A 20,672-nucleotide genomic window follows, 5' to 3' on the forward strand; every position below is an offset into this window, starting at 1 on the left:
ATATGCTGGAATTTTCTAAAAAGACAATTGGTATTTCAAAGTAGGAATAAATTATCTTTAACATTTGGGCAGTAGATTGAAGGAATTTTCTTCTTTACATTATCAAACATTGACTATAACCTTTAAAAAGTCATCTTCTAAAGAATGCCTTCTTGCCTTTCCCAAGCATATATTTACAAAAGAGAGGAAATTTTAATAGAGAGGAAAAAGAAGCTTGCCGATTAGTCTGCAGTAACCCATTCTTGTCAAGGATTATGGAATTTGATTATTTGTGGAAAAAGAGAGGTAGTGTAATGTACCTTTCTCTACCATGCAGAGAAAAAGGCTATAATATGATATTGTGGATAATGTTTTGAGTTGGGTGTCAAAAATACTTGTATTCAGATCCTGCCTTTTAAAAAAAATCTAAGTTGTGATTTAGTCTTATACTGAGGAAGTCTCAGTTTCTTCTAAGCAGAGGATAACAACAATAGTAGGTAGCATTTATACAGCACTTTGAGCTTTATGTAATGCTCTCTGCATTATCTCATCTGATCTTTACAATAGCTTTGTGAAATGAGTGTTATAGTCCCTTTTGTGCCTGAGAAAGCTAAGCTCAGAACTTGTCATAACATTGGGATAGAATTCAAACTCTTCCTGACTTGGTCTAACACTTTGTCCACTGAACCATCTAACAGAACAGAAGGGAGTACAAGGGATAATATTGTAAAAAATTACCTATGCATATGTACTGTCAAAGAAAATGTTATAATTATAAAATTAATTTAAAAAAACAAAAGAAAACAGAACCCTACCAAAAAAAATCACTTTTCCAAGTCAAGAATCTATGTATCTTTTCTCCAGAAGATAGTGAATCAAGTCTAAATTATTTAATTAAGTTCTAAAGGCAGTCACTATTGAGTAAAGTGGAAGAGTTGTAACAGTTCCACTGTTGGTGGAACTGTGAATTGATCCAATCATTTTGGAGAACAATCTGGAACCATCTAGCTGCTTATATATTGGAGACCTTTGATCTCATATTCTTCACTTTGGGGGCAGCTAGGTGGCTCAGTGGATAGAACACCAGCTCTGAAGTCAGAGTTCAAATCTGGCCTCAGACACTTAACATTCCTAGCTTTGTGACCCTGGGCAAGTCACCTAACCCCCCAAAATAAAATTCTTAATTTTGCAACTTCTTTGTATGTTACTTTAGGCCAAGTCATTGCAAGTAGCATCTTAGGTTCATGTAAGGAAGTAAAGCTCAGTAAAATGATTACCACTCTTTTTTTCCTTCACTTTGATGAAGTTAGTGGCAGTCATAGAGTTGTTAAAATCCCCTTGTGATATGTGCACAGTTTCTTCATGAAAGAATTAATGAAACCTGAAATATTAATTGGCAAAAATGAAAGGTTATTTGGACAAGAAGCCAGTTCTGCTAAGAGACTGATTTCTATAGTGGCAAAGTCCTATTAGGGAACTGGAGGCTGACACTGAGAAGAGAATGCCTTCTCAGTGGGCAGGGTCCTGGCAAGCTGCTTGGGACCTTGTGCAAGGAGTGAGTTTAGAAACTGTCCTTTAAAAGGAGTCTTAAAGCTTCATGTTGAAAAAGAAGCCAAGGTTTCCAGTCCTAGATGCTTATCAATATCCGGCTCAGATTTCCTATTGGAATTAACAACACTTCAAAGGAGTGCCTTTTGACCAGGATTTCTAATTGAATCAAAGAGTCTGGCATCCCCAAAAGATATCTTATCTGGGGGGAGACTCCAAAAGGGATCACAGATCAAAAGAGAATACAGTTTCAGAGTGATAATCTTAAAGGGAACACAGTTTCATTAAAGGGAACAGTTTCCCTCCTCCTTCAACTTGACTGAAAAGGGAGGGATTTCATGGTAAATAATGACAATAATAATAATGATGATGAAATCTGCCCTACTTATTTCTTAGCTTAATATCACTTTCCATTTGTGACCAAAGGAGAACTAGAGATCATTATTGATCACAAAATAGAAAATTTTGATTACATCACATTATAAAGCTTTTGTACAAACAAAACTAATGCAAACAAGATTAGAAGGGAAGTAACAAATTGGGAAAACATTTTTATAGTTAAAGGTTCTGATAAAGGTCTCATCTCCAAAATATACAGAGAATTGACTCTAATTTATAAGAAATCAAGCCATTCTCCAATTGATAAATGGTCAAAAGATATAAACAGACAATTTTCAGATGATGAAATTGAAACTTTTTCCACTCATATGAAAGTGTTCCAAATCACTATTGATCAGAGAAATGCAAATTAAGACAACTCTGAGATACCACTACACACCTCTCAGATTGGCTAAGATGACAAGAACAAATAATGATGAATGTTGGAGGGGCTGTGGGAAAACTGGGACACTGATGCATTGTTGGTGGAGTTGTGAAAGAATCCAACCATTCTGGAGAGCAATCTGGAATTATGCCCAAAAAGTTATCAAACTGTGCATACCCTTTGACCCAGCAGTACTACTACTGGGCTTATATCCCAAGGAAATACTAAAGAAGGGAAAGGGACCTGTATGTGCCAAAATGTTTGTGGCAGCCCTTTTCATAGTGGCTAGAAACTGGAAAATGAATGGATGTTCATCAATTGGAGAATGGTTGGGTAAATTATGGTATATGAATGTTATGGAATATTATTGTTCTGTAAGAAATGACCAACAGGAGGAATACAGAGAGGCTTGGAGAGACTTACATCAACTGATGCTGAGTGAAATGAGCAGAACTAGGAGATCATTATACACTTCAACAGTGAAACTGTATGAGAATCTATTTTGATGGAAGTGGATATTTTCAACATAGAGAAGAGCTAATGCAATTCCAATTGATCAATGATGGATAGAATCAGCTACACACAGAGAAGGAACACTGGGAAATGAGTAAACTGTTAGCATTTTTTGTTTTTCTCCCCAGGTTATTTGCAACAATAACAACAACAACAACAAAATTCGGTTCTGCACATATATATTGTATCCAGGATATACTATAACATATTTATATGTATGGGAATGCCTGCCATCTAGGGGAGGGGATGGAGGGAAGGAGAGATAAAATTCAGAACAGAAGGGAGTACAAGGGATAATATTGTAAAAAATTACCTATGCATATGTACTGTCAAAAAAAAGTTATAAAATTAATTTAAAAAAACAAAAGAAAACAGAACACTACAAAAAAAATCACTTTTGCAAGTCAAGAATCTATGTATCTTTTCTCCAGAAGATAGTGAATCAAGTCTAAATTCTCTTTTAATTAAGTTCTAAAGACAGTCACTATTGAGTAAAGTGGAAGAGTTGTAACAGTTCCACTGTTGGTGGAACTGTGAATTGATCCAATCATTTTGGAGAACAATCTGGAATTGTATCCAAAGAATTATAAAACTGTATATAATTTTTGACCTAGCAATACCACCAATAATTCCCAAAGCAATTAGGGAAAAAGGAAAAGATTATATATGTTTTAAAATATTTAGAATAGCTATCTTTGTGATGGCAAAGAAGTAGAAATTGAGGGAATTGAGGAACTAAACAAGTTCAGTAGGACTTTTACACAGACCAGTGCAAGGCAACTTCGACTTTCTGTTGCTAGTCAGATCTTCTGTCTGCCATGTGGAAAGCCTTTGGTAAGAAGAGGAGCAAACTGTTCTCTAGCCTTCTCTGAGAAGAAAAGTGGCTCCTTCCACTCAGTGATGAATATCTGCTACACCTGCTACATATATCTGTTAATCCAAACCTCCTGAGATTCCATACCCCTGTAGATTATCATCTAAATCCCATCCCTCATTGCTTGCGCCTAATTCTTTATTCCCATCTATTCAACCCTCCCATCCTAAACACCCAGGCATATACCATTCACTTCTTTCATCGTGTCCACTGCCCTTTATATTAATTTTTTCCTCTTCTACGCTCAGATTCTAGCTATCACTGAATCCTAGCTCCCTTAGTCTCCCTGGCTATCCTCTCCAAAACTGGCTATACCTTCATTTATTCTCCAAGGCTTACTGGTTGGGAGACAGGAGTTGAAATGTTTCTTACTCATAATTGCCACTTCCAGGTTTTTCCTCTATCTCTATTACTTTGTGATCTCTCCTTCTTTGAAGGATATGCAATTCATATCTACCATTTAATCAACATTGTAGTGTCTTTTGCCTTTAGATCTTTAAGATACTCCCTTTCTTTCTCAATCAGCTCAACTGGATTACAATGTTGCTTCTCCCCAACTTTAGTCATCATACTTGAGGATTTCAATATGTATATTGGCTCTCCTTCAAAAACTGTAATCACCCAATTCCTCAATCTACTCATTTCCCATGACTTATTCCTCCATTTTACATCAGCCACATACAAACAAGTGATCATATTCTTGATCTTTTCATCATCTACAGATGTACCACATTCATGTTCAAGAGTGCTAAAATCCCCTTATTTGATCATAATCTCTTGTTTTTCCACTTGTCCTTTTGCCTAACCAAATTCTATTCTTTTTCCACGTTGTGTCCTTTAATCTAATTTGACCCCTCAATTCTCTCCTTTTCAAAATTGTCTCCATTATCTCCCCTGTCCCCTCTGTAGTAGCTATTCTCCCCTTTTTTCCCTCCATTTTAATCATATGATGAACTAGTTCAACTCTACATTGTCCTCTTTTGTAGATCCTTGCCCTTTTACCATATCTGGCTCTGACAAGTCTCTATCTTCGATTGTTGTCACCATCTGTTGTTGCCTTTGCTCCTACAAATGTGCTCTTAGAAGGAGAAAAAAAATCACAACAGTTTTGATTGGGTTCACTACAGATTTATTTTACACAACCTAAATGGGGTTTCACTGGCTTTAAGCAATCTTTCTACATTTTCCTTATCCCACTTACCATACAACTCTTACAAATCTTTTTATCCTTTCTCAAATCTCCTGGGGTCCCTCTACCATACAACCCTCTCAGCTGAGAATTTTGCTTAATATTTTATCCCTCTTCCCTAAATGAGACTATTTGCCTTAAGTTCCTTGTCTCCTCTCTTCCTCATCTCATATCACTTATGTGCCTTCTGTTACTACCTTCACCACTGTATCATACAGAGAAGTGGCCTTACTCCTTATCAAGGCCAACCCCTCTGTCTGTACAAATGATCTCTTTGTTTCCCCATCTCTTCTAATAAATTTCCCCCTCCTGTCATTCTTCTATCACTTATCTTCAGTTTCTTCTTCTGTCTATGTTTCTCTTATCCTCAAAAAACTCTCACTTTATCCTTCTATCACCTCTATTTCCCTGTATTTTTCCTGCTCTTTGTGGCTAAACTCCTTAAAAAAGGTGTCTATGAGAGGAACTTCCATTTTTTTTCTCCATTCACTTCTTAATCCCCTAAAATCTTGCTTCTGACCTGATCCCACTAAAACTGATCTCTAAATTTCCAAGTCCAAAGGCCTTTTCTGTATTCATTCTTTACCTTTCTACACAGCCTTTGGCACTGTTGATCACCCTCTTTTCCTTGATTCTCTGTTCTATGTTTTTGTGACACCACTTTCTATTGGTTTTTCTCTTATTTATCTGACTAACTGTTCTTAATCTCCTTTGCTGAATCCTCATCTGGGTCATAGATTCCCTCCAGGGTTCTCCCTTGTGTCCCTTTTTCTTCTTCTCTATACTTGAGCTTCTTAAAAATGTGGGTTGTGACCCTATATGAATCTCATGACTAAATGTGGGGATTGAAAAATTATTGTTGATTGTCAGTTAATGTTTGATTAGTATACCTATTTTATATAACCATATACCTGGGGACATGTAAAAATTTTCTAGGTAAAAATGGATTGTGAGAGGAAAAAGTTTTAAGAAGCTGTAAGCTATATTATTTCACTTAGTGATTTTATCAGCTCCTTTGGATTTAGTTACCAAGATGATTTTCATGCTTATTTCACCTGGCCTGTACTGTAGTCTCTTATCTCTAACTGCCTATTGGACATTTTGAACTAGACATCCTGTAGATATCTTAAATTAATATGTCTAAAACTGCTCATTATCTTTCTCCCTAAACTTTTCCCCCAGCTCCAAAAATTTCCCTCTTCCTCCTAAGAAAAAGACCATTCTTCTAATCTGTCATCCTCACAACTCAGGTATCATCCCTGGCTCCTTACTATCTGCCAGCTCCTCCTCCCCCATTCAATCCCCTGCCAATGCCTGTTTTCTCCTCTCACTCTGCTACCACTTCGGTGCAGTTCCTCATCACTTCACATTGGTACTACTGCAATAGCCTCCTGATGGGTCGGTCTGCTAGCTGTGGGTCTCTATCAACTCTAATTCATCCTTTATTCAGCTGCCAAAGTGATTTTCCTATGTGGGTGTAACTGTATAACTGCTCTACTTAATAAATTCCCTATGGCCTCCAGGATCAAATATAAAATTCTTTGGTATTCAAAGCCTTTTGTAATTTGACCTCCCTCTCACCTTGCCAGTCTTCTTATCTCTTACTTTCAACCACATATTCTTTGTTCCAATTAACATTGGCCTCCTTTCTGATCCACGAATAAGACACTCTTTAGACCTCAAGTTTCTCTGGCCATCCACATGCCTCACTCTCTCTTCATCTCTGCCAGGTTTCCCTGGTTTCCTAACAGATTCATCTTTTTCAGGAAGCCTTTCTTCTATTCTCCTTAATTATGGTGTCTTCTCTTTGTTGATTATTTCTTCATCATTTGTATGTAGTTCATTTGTATATTCTGATTTGCTTGTTTTCCTGTAAGATTTTGAGCTACTTGAGGTCATGGACAATCTTTTACTAATTCTTTTTTTTCTCCAAAGCTCAGTATATTGCCTGGCACATGGAAAGCACTTAATGAAAGTTTTTTGACTGAATTTTGGGTTGCTGTGGACAAATTATCCTCATCTACTAGCCTAGCTTTTGATGATGATACTATACTTAGGTACACTGGTCCTTGGAAAGTAGATATAGTTTGTGGTTTTTTAAATGCTAATAACCACAAGGCTTGAGAGTGGTGAGATAGGTTTTTGTTTTAATGGACTCAGAAGTTTTAAAAAGCTTAAATTCCACACACACACACACACATCTGAAATACCTTTGACAATAATGAAAAAGGACTAGATTAAGTAGGGATTTGTCATAGTTGACAATTATCAAAAGTGTTAATGAAAATAAATCTTAATTTTGTTTTCTTTTACTCTGAATGATAATGTTCAACTAATATTACAAAGTATAAATTTCATATAAAACATGTGCCCTCATAGTTGATATATCATTCTTCAAACATAGGCTGTCTCTCAATTACAAAATCCCAACTTAAAACATGGACATCTCTGGTCCTCAAACGTTACCTAAAATTATTAGAATTAATCCAAAGTCTGAGTCCTCTTGACATCTCCATATGTTAGTATTTAACATTAGCTTGAACGTATCTGTGAATTAATAGAGAATTCGTTGCCTTTTGAGTTAGCCCATTTAGTATTTAGTAAGCTTAAATATTAATAAGTTTTTCTCTCTCATATATTGAATAGAAATTATCTCCTTACAACTTATACCCATTGGTCTTAGTTCTGTGTTAGTAATTGTGTTACTGCTCTACTTAATAAATTCTCTATGGCCTCTCGGATCAAATATGAAATTCTTTGGTACTCAAAGCCTTTAGTAATTTGACTTACTATAGGGTACCAAGCAGAATAAATCTAATCTGTCTTCAGTGTGATACCTCTTTAGGTATTTGTGGATAGTTTTCATGTTCTTAAAAATCTTTGTGTCACAGATTAAATTTTCCAGGGTTCTTTAAACATGCTGATATGACATGATTTTGAACCTCTTTCTTTATTGGTTATCTTCTCAATTTGTCAATGTCTGTCCACAAATATAGCTTCTAGAATTAAACACAGTACTTTAGACATGCATAGACTTCTATGTTGTAAAACAGTTACTTTTTTATGAATGCTATCCTTTTATGCTTCAGGGCTCTGTGATTCATCGGTGTATGTTCTCCTTTCCTTGATGCAGATCACATCCCATTCTATAATTTAGTACAAAATCTTCTGAAGTTGCTTGAACAAAAAATTCACCATCCTGAAACCAATATATCAATGAGCCTTTCCAAACGTAGGCTGGTCATGTAGACAAACAAGCCAGAACTTATTATATCTCTAACTAACTAGATAATAGTGTTTTTGAAAAAGCAACTAGTGATTTTGTTGAAACTTTTAAGTACTGTAGGTAAGAAAAACAGTTGTAACATTTATCAATTATCTGTGTTGATAAAACTGAACAATTATGGGAAAAGATGCTTGAAATAGCATATTTCTTTTAAAAAATTTTTTTATTAAAGCTTTTTATTTTTCAAAACATATGCATGGACAATTCTTCAACTTTAACCCTTGCAAAACTTTATGCTCCAATTTTTCTCCCCTTTTCCCCATCCCCTCCCCTAGATGTCAAGTAATCCAATATATGTTAGACATGGTAGAAATATATATTAAATTTAATATATACATACATATTTATACAATTATCTTGCTAACCAAGAAAAATTACATCAAACTGGAAAAAAATGAGAAAGTAAAATGCAAGCACACAATAACAAAAAGAGTGAAAATGCTATATTGTGAACCACACTCAGTTCCCACAGATCCGCTCTCTGGGTGTAGATGGCTGGCTTCATCACAAGATCATTGGAACTGGCCTCAATCATCTCGTTGAAGAGAGCCACGTCCATCAGAATTGATCATTATGTGATCATCTTGTCGCTATATACAATGATTTCCTGAGTCTTCTCATTTCAGTCAGCATCAGTTCATGTAAGCCTTCCCAGCCTCTCTGAAATCATCCTGTTGGTCATTTCTTACAGTACAGTAATATTCCATAACATTCATATACCATAATTTACCCAACCATTCTCCAATTGATGGGCATCCATTCATTTTCCAGTTTCTAGCCACTATGAAAAGGGCTGCCACAAACATTTTTGCACATGTGGGTCCCTTTCCCTCCTTTAAGATCTCTTTGGGATATAAAAGCCCAGTAGTAGCACTGCTGGATCAAAGGAAATGTACAGTTTGATAACTTTTTGGGCATAATTCCAGATTGTTCTCCAGAATGATTGGATTCTTTCACAACTCCACCAACAATGTATCAGTGTCCCAGTTTTCCCACATTCCCTCCAACATTCATCATTATTTGTTCCTGTCATCTTAGCCAATCTGAGAGGTGTGTAGTGGTATCTCAGAGTTGTCTTAATTTGCATTTCTCTGATCAGTAATGATTTAAAGCACCTTTTCATATGACTAGAAATGGAATAACTTCTATTTCTTTTTTATTTTATTTATTTTTGCTGAGGCAATTGGGAATTAAGTGACTTCCCTAGGGTCACACAGCTTGGAAGTGGTAAGTGTCTGAGATCAGATTTGATTTGAGGTCCTCCTGACTTAAGAGTTGGTGCTCTATCCACTGCACCACCTAGTTGCCCCAACCTATATTTCTTTTCTTTTCTTTTTTTTTTTTTTTTTTAATTTTATTTTCCCCTCCTTCCCACTCCCTCCCCTAACTGGCAGGGAGTCCAATACATGTTAAATAGCCAACTATATTTCTTAAAAAGAAAAACTCTCTCTGTTTTTAAAACTGCAAAAGACTGCTTAAGTCTTTCTTGAAGTTAATACTGTTCATTTTGAGATTAAAATAACTGAATATTCCAAAAAAGCCAGGACACTGAAAAGTACATAGCTCTTCTTTGTGCAAAAGTAAAATTCTCAGACTTATGTGACTGCCAATTTTTGATGTTTGTTTTTTATTCACCATTTTGTGTGCAAATTTAAACTGTGTGTGTATGTGTGTGTGTGTGTGTGTGTGTGTGTGTGTTGTGTGTGAAATAGTACAGTTTATATTTTGATGGATGCTTGGTCACCATTGATGTGGTATTCCCATTACTCTTTTAGAGTACCTGACCATATCCTTTGTTCACATAACAATTGGGCAATAATATTATGTTTTCATACTTATTTTCTTATACTCATATACTTACAACTTTGTTAAAAATCTCTTTATCTTTGAGAAAAAACCTTTTATCTGAGAAACTTAAATTTCTTTGCTATTCTAATTTTGGCTACATTGGTTTTATTTGCATAAAATCTTTTTAGCTTAATATAATCAAAATTATCCATTGTACATCTCACAATGTGTGTGTTTCTAATGCCTTTGAGATAGCAAGACGTGAATTACTGGCCTGGGGATTTTCAGTGCATTTTTCATTAGGAGACATTTGTTCTTTAGTATAGATAAGTATAATGCACTACAAGTCAGCACACACACAACAACACACAGCCTTTTTGAGGTAGTCTAAGCTTTACTGCTTACAAGGGAATTCTGAGTATTGAGCCTGAGTTTGGGATGTTAATATGACTCAAACGAGTTTCATTAGTTAATCAAGAGCTTATTGAAACTCTTACAATGTGCCAAGCACTCTAGTAACCACTGGGATAGAAAGAAAGGCAAAACCACAGTTTCTCTTCTCAAAGAGCTCACATCTTTTTTTCTTTAAATTTTGTTTTCATTATTTGCCATTTTATTTTTCTTCAGTTACATATAAAACATTTTTAACACTTGTTTTTAAATTTTTGAGTTCTAGATTCTCTCTTTTTCCTTCCCCAATCCCCTCATTGAGAAGGCACATGTGAAGTCATGCAAAACATTTGTCATGTTTGAATAAAAAACATAACCGCTCCCCCCCCCCCAAAAAAAAAAAGCATCTCAAGAAAAATAAAGTAACCAGTTTTGCAACCAAAAAAATATATACAGTGTAAATAAGAGGTTATTTGGGGAGGTATTAGCTCTGGGAAAGGCCTTATCCAGAAGTTGAGATTTGAGATAAGACTGAATAGTGTTGTATGTGAGGTCTGTGTCACTGGATTACAGTGTGTGAAAGGGAGTAAATTGTGAGAAGATTATGAAGATAAGAAGGGACACGGTTGTGAAAGACATTAGATATCAAACAGGATTTTATATTTGTTCATGGAGTGGAGCTTATCAAGTATGAAAATCTATGTTTCAGGAAATCATTTTGGCAATTGGTAGAGGATGTAAGTGGGGAGAAACCTGAAGCTGGAAAATGACCCCTAACGCTATTGCAACACTCTATAGTCTTGAAGAGATCTTTGAGCCAAAGTGGTAGCTAATTGAGTGAAGAGGAGGGGATGTTTTATGTGAAATTGTGAAGTTAAAAAACTACAATACCTGGCATTACATGGAGTGTGTGAAAAGGAGATTGAGGAGGACACTGAAGTTACAAGTCTTTGCAACTCATGATGCTTACAATAATAGAGAAACGTGTATGAGGAAAGTATTTGGGAGAAAGATAAATTTTGTTTGAGTTTGAGATGCCTTTCAGTTTCTTTAAGCCTCAATTTTATCTGTATCTCATAGGGCTATTATGAAGATCTACTTTGCAGTGTATTAAGATAAATATGCATTATAATTAGAGGATGAAAAACTCCTCTTAATCATTAAGAAGGCCAGTTCTTTCTTCATTTCCCATTGTGCTATGCTCTCCTGGATTTCTTCCTTATACTCCCAAAATATCTTTATCCTAGAAGCCCATTTCAGCCCTGGACTCATTTGCTTGACTGATTGATTGACAGTAAAATCCCAAACCTAGGCTCAGTACTTGGAATTCTCATGTTGCTAGCAGTAAAAACAAAAAAGTAAACAAATAAATCCCAGGAAAACTTAAGACTATCTCAGAAGGGTTGTATATGGTCATATAAGATTGCTTCTGTAAGATAATATATGAATAATTCTGAAGAATTTGTTTTACTAACTTTTAGAACATAACTTGTATGATAGGAATTGCCTATATTTAGAGATAGATTCCCCTTCTCTATATTCCTAGACTTTAATGTTAGATCTATTTAAGAAGGAAAGTTGCATTTTTATATTTTGCTTTTTTAGTGGAATTAAAATTCTGACTTTAATAGTGGATTGAAGATCTGGATTCAAATGCTGATTTTTGTTTTTACTAATTCTATGATCTTGGACCAATCATTTAGGTTCTGTGTACCTCAAACCATTTTCTAGGGTTTGTCATCTAAGATGGAGATCTTCAAGGAGTTTCACATCCAGAGTTCCAGGCAGAAAGCAGCTATGCTTCAGTATTAATGAATTTTGATAGGATAATTTAGTAGAGGAATGATTCTTACTTCCAGAAAAAAATGGACTATTGCATTTGTTTCTAACTTTATATTCTTTTATTCTGTCATAGAAATGAAGATTTACATGAATCTAGAGAATGCTTGTAGCATGGTTTTTGTGGCTTTACAAAAATAATAATTTCAATGTTTCTTTAAATATAAGATTTTTCCTATGTGGTTTAAACATATATCAGAATCACCACCAAACACAAGTAATAAGAAATGAAGGGGAAAACTTAAGAAAATTGTAATTTAAGCCAATGTAGAAAATCAACTCAATCAAAAAAAGGTTTGTAATTTTTCAGAAACACATCTTAATGAAGTGCATATAGAATAGTGATTAGTACTGAAGTAATTAGTTATTTTTATAAATGAGGAATTTCATGTTCAAAGAGATTAACAGTGGTTTGCCCAAGATCATCATAGTTGGGAGAATTCAAGCCAAGATTTGCACACCCACATCCTTTGTTAAATTCAGTGAAACTAATATTGTTCCTACTCAAGACCTATCAGCTCTTCTTTGTGCCTCTGAGAAGCCCTTGTCATTGTAATTTACCATGTTGTTACCAACATCTCTCATATACATCTCTTTCTCTGTATCATACAGTCACCACTTTAGTGTAGACACGAAGAAATAAAAGTCTAGATTGTTGTAGTTGTGAGTTGTTTCCTTGATTCAGATTTTTCCCTACTCACATCCTCCACTTAGCTACCAAAGTGATTTTTCTGAAGCATAGATAAGTCTAATAATGTCACCCCTACCATGTTACTTTTTAGTTGCTCTTCTATAACTAATGCTTATCTGTTTCCTTCATGTTTGAGTTACCTGTTTAGAGTCACACTGACTTGAGTTCTTTTCAGATATAAATTCCTCAGTCTGACTTTCAGATTCCTTCCATTATCTACTTTATTTTCTCCAATCTAATATTTATTGCACACTATTAGAGTTGCTATTGAATGTTTTATTTTTAATTCTAGTTCAAGACTTTGGCTGATTGGCTTAATTTGTTACTTAAGAACCAAACATCAATTCATAAAATCTTAGGACTAGGAAGGGACATTAAGAGGTCACCTTTCTTGACCATATAGGGCAGTTCTATTTTATAGAAAGCAGGTATTTTCCTGACCCTTTCCAACTCCAGATAAGAGAGCTGTAGATGTTATTAGGATAAATTCAACATTCTTTTGGTCTAATAAGCAATAACATCATATTTATATATGGAGGACATTTACATATCTTTTGTCAGATTATGACTGTTAAGTAAAATACCCAAACACTGGCATGTTAGTTTATTAAAAAATAATTTGACACAAGCATTTTGCTGTGGGTATTTTAGCCCCTTCTTTGATCTTTATAGTATTTTAGCTGCATTGTTAAACTCTTCTTCCCCCCCTCCCATTTCTCCCTCATCACACCCCAATGAATTTCTTTTGCCAGGGAAAACATGGAGTCTTGTAAATGGTAATCAAAAATATTGATTAATTACCTTCCCCTTTTCTTTATTTTAATATTTTTCTTCCATAAATTTTAGTTATTAATTTGTTTTTGGAGGGTATTGTTTTAAAACCAACAAGAAATTTTCTCATGTATATAGTCCCTTGAATTTAAAAAAAAAAAAAACAAACAAAAAAAAAAAACAATTGTTTCAGGATAGCGTAATATTGCTTTCATTTCCTCTTTCTAGGTCTCCGTTTTCTCATCTTTAAGGTGAAGGGATTGCATCAAATGATCTTTAAGAGATGTTGGGTTCTGCTTTTCTAGCTATTCTGTAGCTGCTATTACAGTTTTTAATACCAGGAGTACTATTTTCCAAAGTGCTTTTCCATAAATCCTTTATTCTCACAACAACTCTCAGGTGGCGACTCAGGAAGATAATTGTTAGTCCACTTTTACAATGAGGAAACTGAAAGCTTTGAGCCCCAGAGGCAATTTAAACAACTCCATATCTGAACACGATTACCCTTTATAACATACCTGACAAGTGGTCATAATATTCTTTGTTCGCAGAAGAAATCCATTCTCTTACTGACTTGTCCAAATTCACACAGGTAGTAAGTGATGAATCCAGGACCAGAAAAGCAGCTCTTCAGATTCAGTACACTGCTGACTTCACTGTAACTTTCTCTTAAATTAAATTAAATTTATTTCCATTAGGTGACTTATAACTTAACCAGATTTTATTCTTAGCCATGAATTGGTCTTGATGACTGCCCTGGAAGCAAAATAATATAAACTAACCGCTGTCCTGGGCAATACATCTCTTAGACTAATGGAATTTTTCAGTTATCTTTAAAGCTTAAGTGCCAGTGTGCACCAGTTAGAAGGCTTTTACAGAGCTAAGGTTCTCTTTGTTTCCTTGAAAAATACTAAATGTGATGATATCATCTGTGAAGCCAACACTAGAGTCATTTTGTGTCTTGTCTTTATTTTTTCAGATTTGTTCATTGACAAATACATGGTGATATGGATAGTGTGTTTTTTTTAAAAAATGCTTATTTTAGTTTCTATTTGAATGTTGGATGTTTTCTATTTATGGAAACTTGAAAGTATTAAAACAAATCTTTTTGTGTCACAGATGCTGTATACACACTGTAGGCCTTTCATTGTTTTTAATAAAATTTGCAGCAAAATGACTAATAGAGCACAAACAGTGTTTATGACACTGCTGTCTATTGTGTAAGTATTGAGAGCAAAATTTGCATTCCTAGAAAAGCTTATTCAGGGTAGGAATGTGGGACACATTATTTATTGCTCTTGGGGAAACACTACATTTTCAGCTAAGGACATTATTTAAAAGAAGCTACCTTTGAAAAATGGCATTTCTTCCCTTGGAATACTGGAGTCAAGCTGAGTTGGCGATAGGAGTCTAAGTCAGGCAAGTAGTTTAGATACTATTTATACAAGTTGCAGCCAATTGTTTCTCTCCTCTAAAAAAAAAAATTCCTTACATTCGCTTCATATATTTACTAAAATTGGACTTTAATATTTTAAGGATTTTTGAGTTAAATGAATGACAACATTAAATTGTTTGTGTTTCTGATTTTTAGAGGTGCCCTTCCACTTTTCCAAAGAATAATTATGAATTGGTTGTTCAAAGAAATATAAAAATAGGAACAAAAATAAATTGATGACCTATTAAATAATATCAATTTTTTGCTTGTTATAAATTTTATATAAGCTTTTCATCCATTTTTGGTGTTGTCATCAAGTAAGTAGTAATAGTTCCAATAATAGATGAGCAAATTAATCTGTCTACTGCCTTGCTTAACAATGTGAGTTTCAATTTGGCATGACAACAACAAGTTTGTAAATCTCTGGAATGTAGGGAGACTTGAGCTCAGGAGTTCTGATCTGTAGCCAAACCAAGTGATGTCAATTCAAAAAAAAAAAAAAATGTATCTCTGGTGGCTGTATATTCATTTAGAAAATCACAAATTAACATATATTTGTTATATTTTATTTCTTTGTTAAAATTTCCTAATTACATTAAATCTGGTTGGGGGGAAGAAGTCATACTTAGGAGTTTTATGGCTTAGAGTTTGATCCTCTGCATTAAACAGATAGGTGCCTGGACCCCCAAGCCTTCTATCTGAACAAATTAATCCAGGGTGGAGATGCTTCCATACTCATCAGCACTGAAATTGGGCTTGTGAGTGGATGCTTTATTTATAGCTTGGTGAGAGATTTAAGCCCGAAACAAACAAGCAGAGCAAACCAATATACCAATATGTCTTTCAATAGGTTTTTGCTCTATTTGAATATGACCTAATATTTTCTTTGTATTGCTTTTTATTTAGTAGGAAGGAACTAATTAAGAAAGAAGAACCCTGAACAAAAATGTCATCTGACATACTTCAAAGCATTAAATAAGAAATTGGGCTTTAAATGATAAAGTTTTACTTTATGCCACTACAGATTAGATTCTAAAAGATTGTATACTCAAGGGGCATCAGGGTGGCGCAGATAGAGCACTAGCCCTGAAGTCAGGAGGACCTGAGTTCAAATTTGACTTCAGATACTTAACACTTCCCAGCTGTGTGACCCTGGACAAGTCACCTAACCCCAATTGCCTCAGGAAAAAAAACAAAAACAAAAACAAAAAAAAAGATTGTGTGCTCCAAGAACTTATTTGAAACTTGGGGCATATAATATACTTTACCATGGTTTAAGTGGTAAAGTATATTATATGCCCCAAGTTTCAAATACCATGGTTTAAGTGGTGGTTAGGTTCTTAGAATAAACCACAAAAGCTCTTTTAACCCATAATATAAGTTGCAGTATCATATATTAGCTATGAAAAATAGTTAGCAAACAATGTTTCAATACTAGCAATTAATCAAATTTAAAAAATAATATAACCTGAGAAGGGATAGTTGATTAAAATTTTTTTTCTTAAATCAATAGAATTAATTAGAGAATGAACATATAGAAACTGTTGTAGAAACTTTGAAGGGGACCTCTGGTTTCAGAGTATTTTGAAGTTGAGGACGTTATTCTTAGTATGTCTAACTGTGTCCTCACTGGCATCTTCTACTTGATTATAAGCTTCTTGAGAACAGGCACTATGTCTTAAGCTCTTTATCTGCTTCAGGCAGCTGGTGGTATAGTGAATAAAGTGGAGACCTGGGGATGGAATCAGGAAGACCTGAATTTATATCTACCTTCAGATATTTATTAGCTGTGTGTTTCTGAACAAGTCACTTAACCTATTTGCCTCAGTTTCTTCCATTGTAAAATGGGAATAATACCTAACAGTTATGAGGATAGAATGAAATGATATTTATAAAACAATGCAAATGTCTCAGGAAAGGAAAAGAGAAGAAGTTAGCAAAGAACCAAGGGCAAGAAGATAAATTTATAGGAAAAAGTTAAAGAAACTTGGTGCTTCATATCACTGAGAGGTGGAGTTGAGGGGTGGTCTGGTTCTTACTTTGTGTATTGGTTCAATACTAATAATTCTCTGGGCAGAGCTCAAGGGGGGAACCTTCCAGAAATGTATTTTTAGGTCTGAAGTGTCACTGGGTCAAGTGACAGACCCCCAATTTTGTTCTGTGCCTGCATCAATTTTAAGTACCTCATTATTATTATTCAGTAGTCTTAGAAAATCTGTTATTGCTGACCAACAGGCTGTTACCTGACAACTGGCAATATTTGTAGTCATAGCATCCTGGTCATATAGATTAAACTGGGGTAGGGTAATCTAGGTGAATATATCATTTCCAACTACATCCCTCTCAAGATCAAATGGCTTTAGGATTATTGCTACATATCCCATAGAAGCTGCACCCATATCAGTCTAAGAACACTTTAGTAAGCAGTGATCAGGAAATCAAAAGAGAAAACACAGCGGATCATCTTTTTATTCTAATGTCACAAATTCTATCTTCAGACAAGTAACTAGTATAGGAACTCTGGAACTAGGATAAACCCAGATCATAGATTTAGTATCCATATTTTCAGTGAGGCTGTTAGTGTTGAGACACCTAGAGCTGATCAAAGACTTATTCCCAAGCCTATATCAGGAGCTCTAGTTGTCCCAGACAGGTAGAGAATATATATTCAGTGTCCAGAGCTCAGATATAAACCAGCAGGGCAGAGATCCTCACAGCTAATCTGAGATGCAGCTTCTGGCCAAAGCAAGCAGATCAGAGTCTCCCAGAGGGACCAAGAATGTGGATGTCAGAAACCAGAAGTAGGTCGGTCAGTCAGTCTTCCAGAGCTCAGAACAGGTCATATAAATATAGGGTTCTCACAGAGGTTGCAGACTATTCCCATATCAGGCTGTTATGAATATTCCTAGCTAGTTTAGTAGCTCTGGGTTACCCATCTCAAAATCTCTGGAAGACTTATTAAACCAAAGACTATAAAGAACCATTATGACGTTAGAAATGGCCAAGATATAAACCTAGAAGAGGAGAATAAACTTCAAAACACCTATGTGTGTTGTAAAATAAAATGCAGTTTGCCCATAAGATCAATTAAATTCTTAGAAGTGATGCAAGAATTAAAAATAAGTTAGTGATACTATAAATGGGAGCAATAAAGAATTAGAAATGAGAGTTATGAACAAGTTAGAAAATTAGCAGTTTAGCAAACCTTACAAAATCTTACCAAAGTAACAGACTCCCTGAAAATTAAAATAGTCCAAATAGAAGCTGAGGAGAGAAACACCACACATTGCAATAAATATGTATAGTCAAACAAGCAAAACAATTTCTCACATTGGCTATGTTCAGAAACACATTTCACTTTGTATATCTAGTCCATTGTATTTCAGGAGACACTCATTTCAAACATCACTCCTCTAGAATAATGGTTGATCACTGTATTGATCAGAGTTTTAAAAACTTTCAAAAAACTTTAAAAATTTTCAAAATTACTTGTTTTTCTTATGGTTAATATAAATTATTCTCCAGGTTCTATTTATTTCTCTCTACATCAATTCAAAGTGAGACTCAAGTGATTTCTGTTCTCCCTACTTCTTTATTATATACACTTCACCTTATGCCCTCCCTGATTATGTGAGATAACTTCTTTCCCATTCCTCCATTTTTCTTATTTAGAATATCCTCCCTCCTTCCTTTCCCTTTCTCCTTCCCTCCCTCTGTTCCTTTCTCCTTTTCTTTCTCTTTCCTTCCTCTTTCCATTTCTTCCTTTTCTTCTTGTCCCCCTCATTTCTTCCTTCTATCCTTTCCTTTAAAAAAAAATCATCAAAGCATAACAAAATCATTCTTAGGTCCTCCATTTTATTTGACTTCCACTATGACTCTGGACATTTTTACTTGCTGCCCCTATGCCTGGAATGCTGTCTCTTCTCATCTCCATCTCCTGACTGAAAGGCAAGGAAGTTAGAAAGTGGAGATGAAGGACAGAGTTTCTCCCATCTTTAAAATCTCATCTTCTTGGAAGCCTTTTCTAATCTACCCAAATCTTACTCCCTTTTTTTCCGAGATTTTCTCCAGTTTATCCTGTGGGTATCTTTTTAACAATAATAATTTGCCGTTTGTCTCTATCATTATATTGTGAAGATTCCTGAGAGCAGACTTATTTTTAATCCTTTCTTTTTATCCTCAGCACTTAGCAGATATTTAATAAATGATTATTGATTTGTCTGAATTGACTTGAAGATTAGAGAGAAAGGAGGAATTGATAATATTGGGGTGATTGGGAGGACAAGATGGGAGATCAATTTAAAGGTATGTAGTAGGAATGGCCTTGGAGAGAAGAATCATCTCTGGAATAAATGAACATAGTGGAAGGAGTATAGTCAAGGGATTCTAAGATTAGAAGGTGGTATATGGTCTGTTTCAGATTATTCATACTTATTTAAGGAGACATTATATTGAAATTTTTATTTTCCTTTTCAGTTTTTACAAATATGTATTTTATGCTCTAGAAACTTAGATATAGGGGGGAAAAAAATCATTGTGGGTTGGAATTAGTTTGGTTAGCCATCATTGAGGAGGTAGTTCTTGAAGTTGGCCTTGAAAGGAGGAGTTGGCAGAAAGAAAAAGGAATCCTATGGCAGGCATATATGATGTGATGTCTATAAAGTAGCATGTGGAAAGAAATGGAAATGATGTGTGGTAGAAGATATGAATAGTGTCCTGACAACTGGAAAAAAAAAAGTGTCCATTTTGGAGAACACAGATAGATGATCTTTAAAAGAAGAAAATATATGGACAAGGTGGGACTATACAATGGAATTGGAAAGAATATTTTAAAATTTTCATGCATTAGACATTGTTATCTATAATTTATACATCTTTCAAAAAATTTTTTAAATTTTATTTTCTGTTTTGTAGTGCCTCTACCTCTCATTCGGACCATTCTGTACATTTAAAATCAGCTTCTGTCATATCATCGGATTCTATTTCAACTTCAGCAGACAATTTTTCTCCTGACTTGAGGGTATGTATTCTAATTTTTAAAAATGAAGATGAGTTGGTTTAAATTGATTATTGATAGACATTCTCTCATGAGCAAATTGAACCAGAAAGATCCAACTTGCTGCCTGGGTGTGGCCTATAAACTATAGTATGGCCCACACCAGATTAAAATGGGATTGGAAAGTATTTAACAAAAGAATTAAACATACAATTCATATGCCATTGATCTAAGCTGTCTCTCTGAAGGATAGTGGGTCATTTGAACTTTGGGCTTGATCCTTGTTAACTCTATAACCCTCTATAAGCTTCTGAACCTCTGAGTTTCAACTTCTTAATAAGGAAATAATGATATCTTTAGTACTTACCTCATGAGGATGCTATGAGGTTCATGTGAGAAAATATATAAAATATGTAAATAAAAATGTTATTAATTTACAATATTCACTTTACATTTGTGAAAATTACTCCTTTCTTTTCTGTGAAGCCTTTTCTCTGCGCTTTCCAGCTGCTAGTGTGCTCTTTTTTTTCAATATCATTTTATATTGTGCTTATTTTTGTCTCTAATATGTCCCTGAGGAGATTGTAAGCTCCTATTTTGTTTTTGCCTA

The 20,672-nt window shown here is 34.7% G+C and overlaps 1 protein-coding gene across 5 annotated transcripts in view; it reads left to right on the top strand.

Moving 5' to 3' along the window:
- MTMR2 (myotubularin related protein 2) overlaps positions 1–20,672 on the top strand; it is a 120,553-nt gene that overhangs the window by 25,953 nt on the left and 73,928 nt on the right. For 4 of the 5 annotated variants that reach the window (XM_074304461.1, XM_074304464.1, XM_074304463.1 and 1 more), the window contains one exon: positions 19,981–20,086. The exons of the other annotated variant lie outside the window; for it this stretch is intronic. In XM_074304461.1, coding sequence (XP_074160562.1) covers positions 19,981–20,086 — 106 coding nt within the window. The remainder of the gene's footprint in view (positions 1–19,980; positions 20,087–20,672) is intronic. 5 annotated transcript variants of the gene reach the window in all.

The sequence above is a fragment of the Sminthopsis crassicaudata genome, chromosome 3 (genome assembly GCF_048593235.1).
Source record: "Sminthopsis crassicaudata isolate SCR6 chromosome 3, ASM4859323v1, whole genome shotgun sequence".
Taxonomy (NCBI): Eukaryota; Metazoa; Chordata; class Mammalia; order Dasyuromorphia; family Dasyuridae; genus Sminthopsis; species Sminthopsis crassicaudata.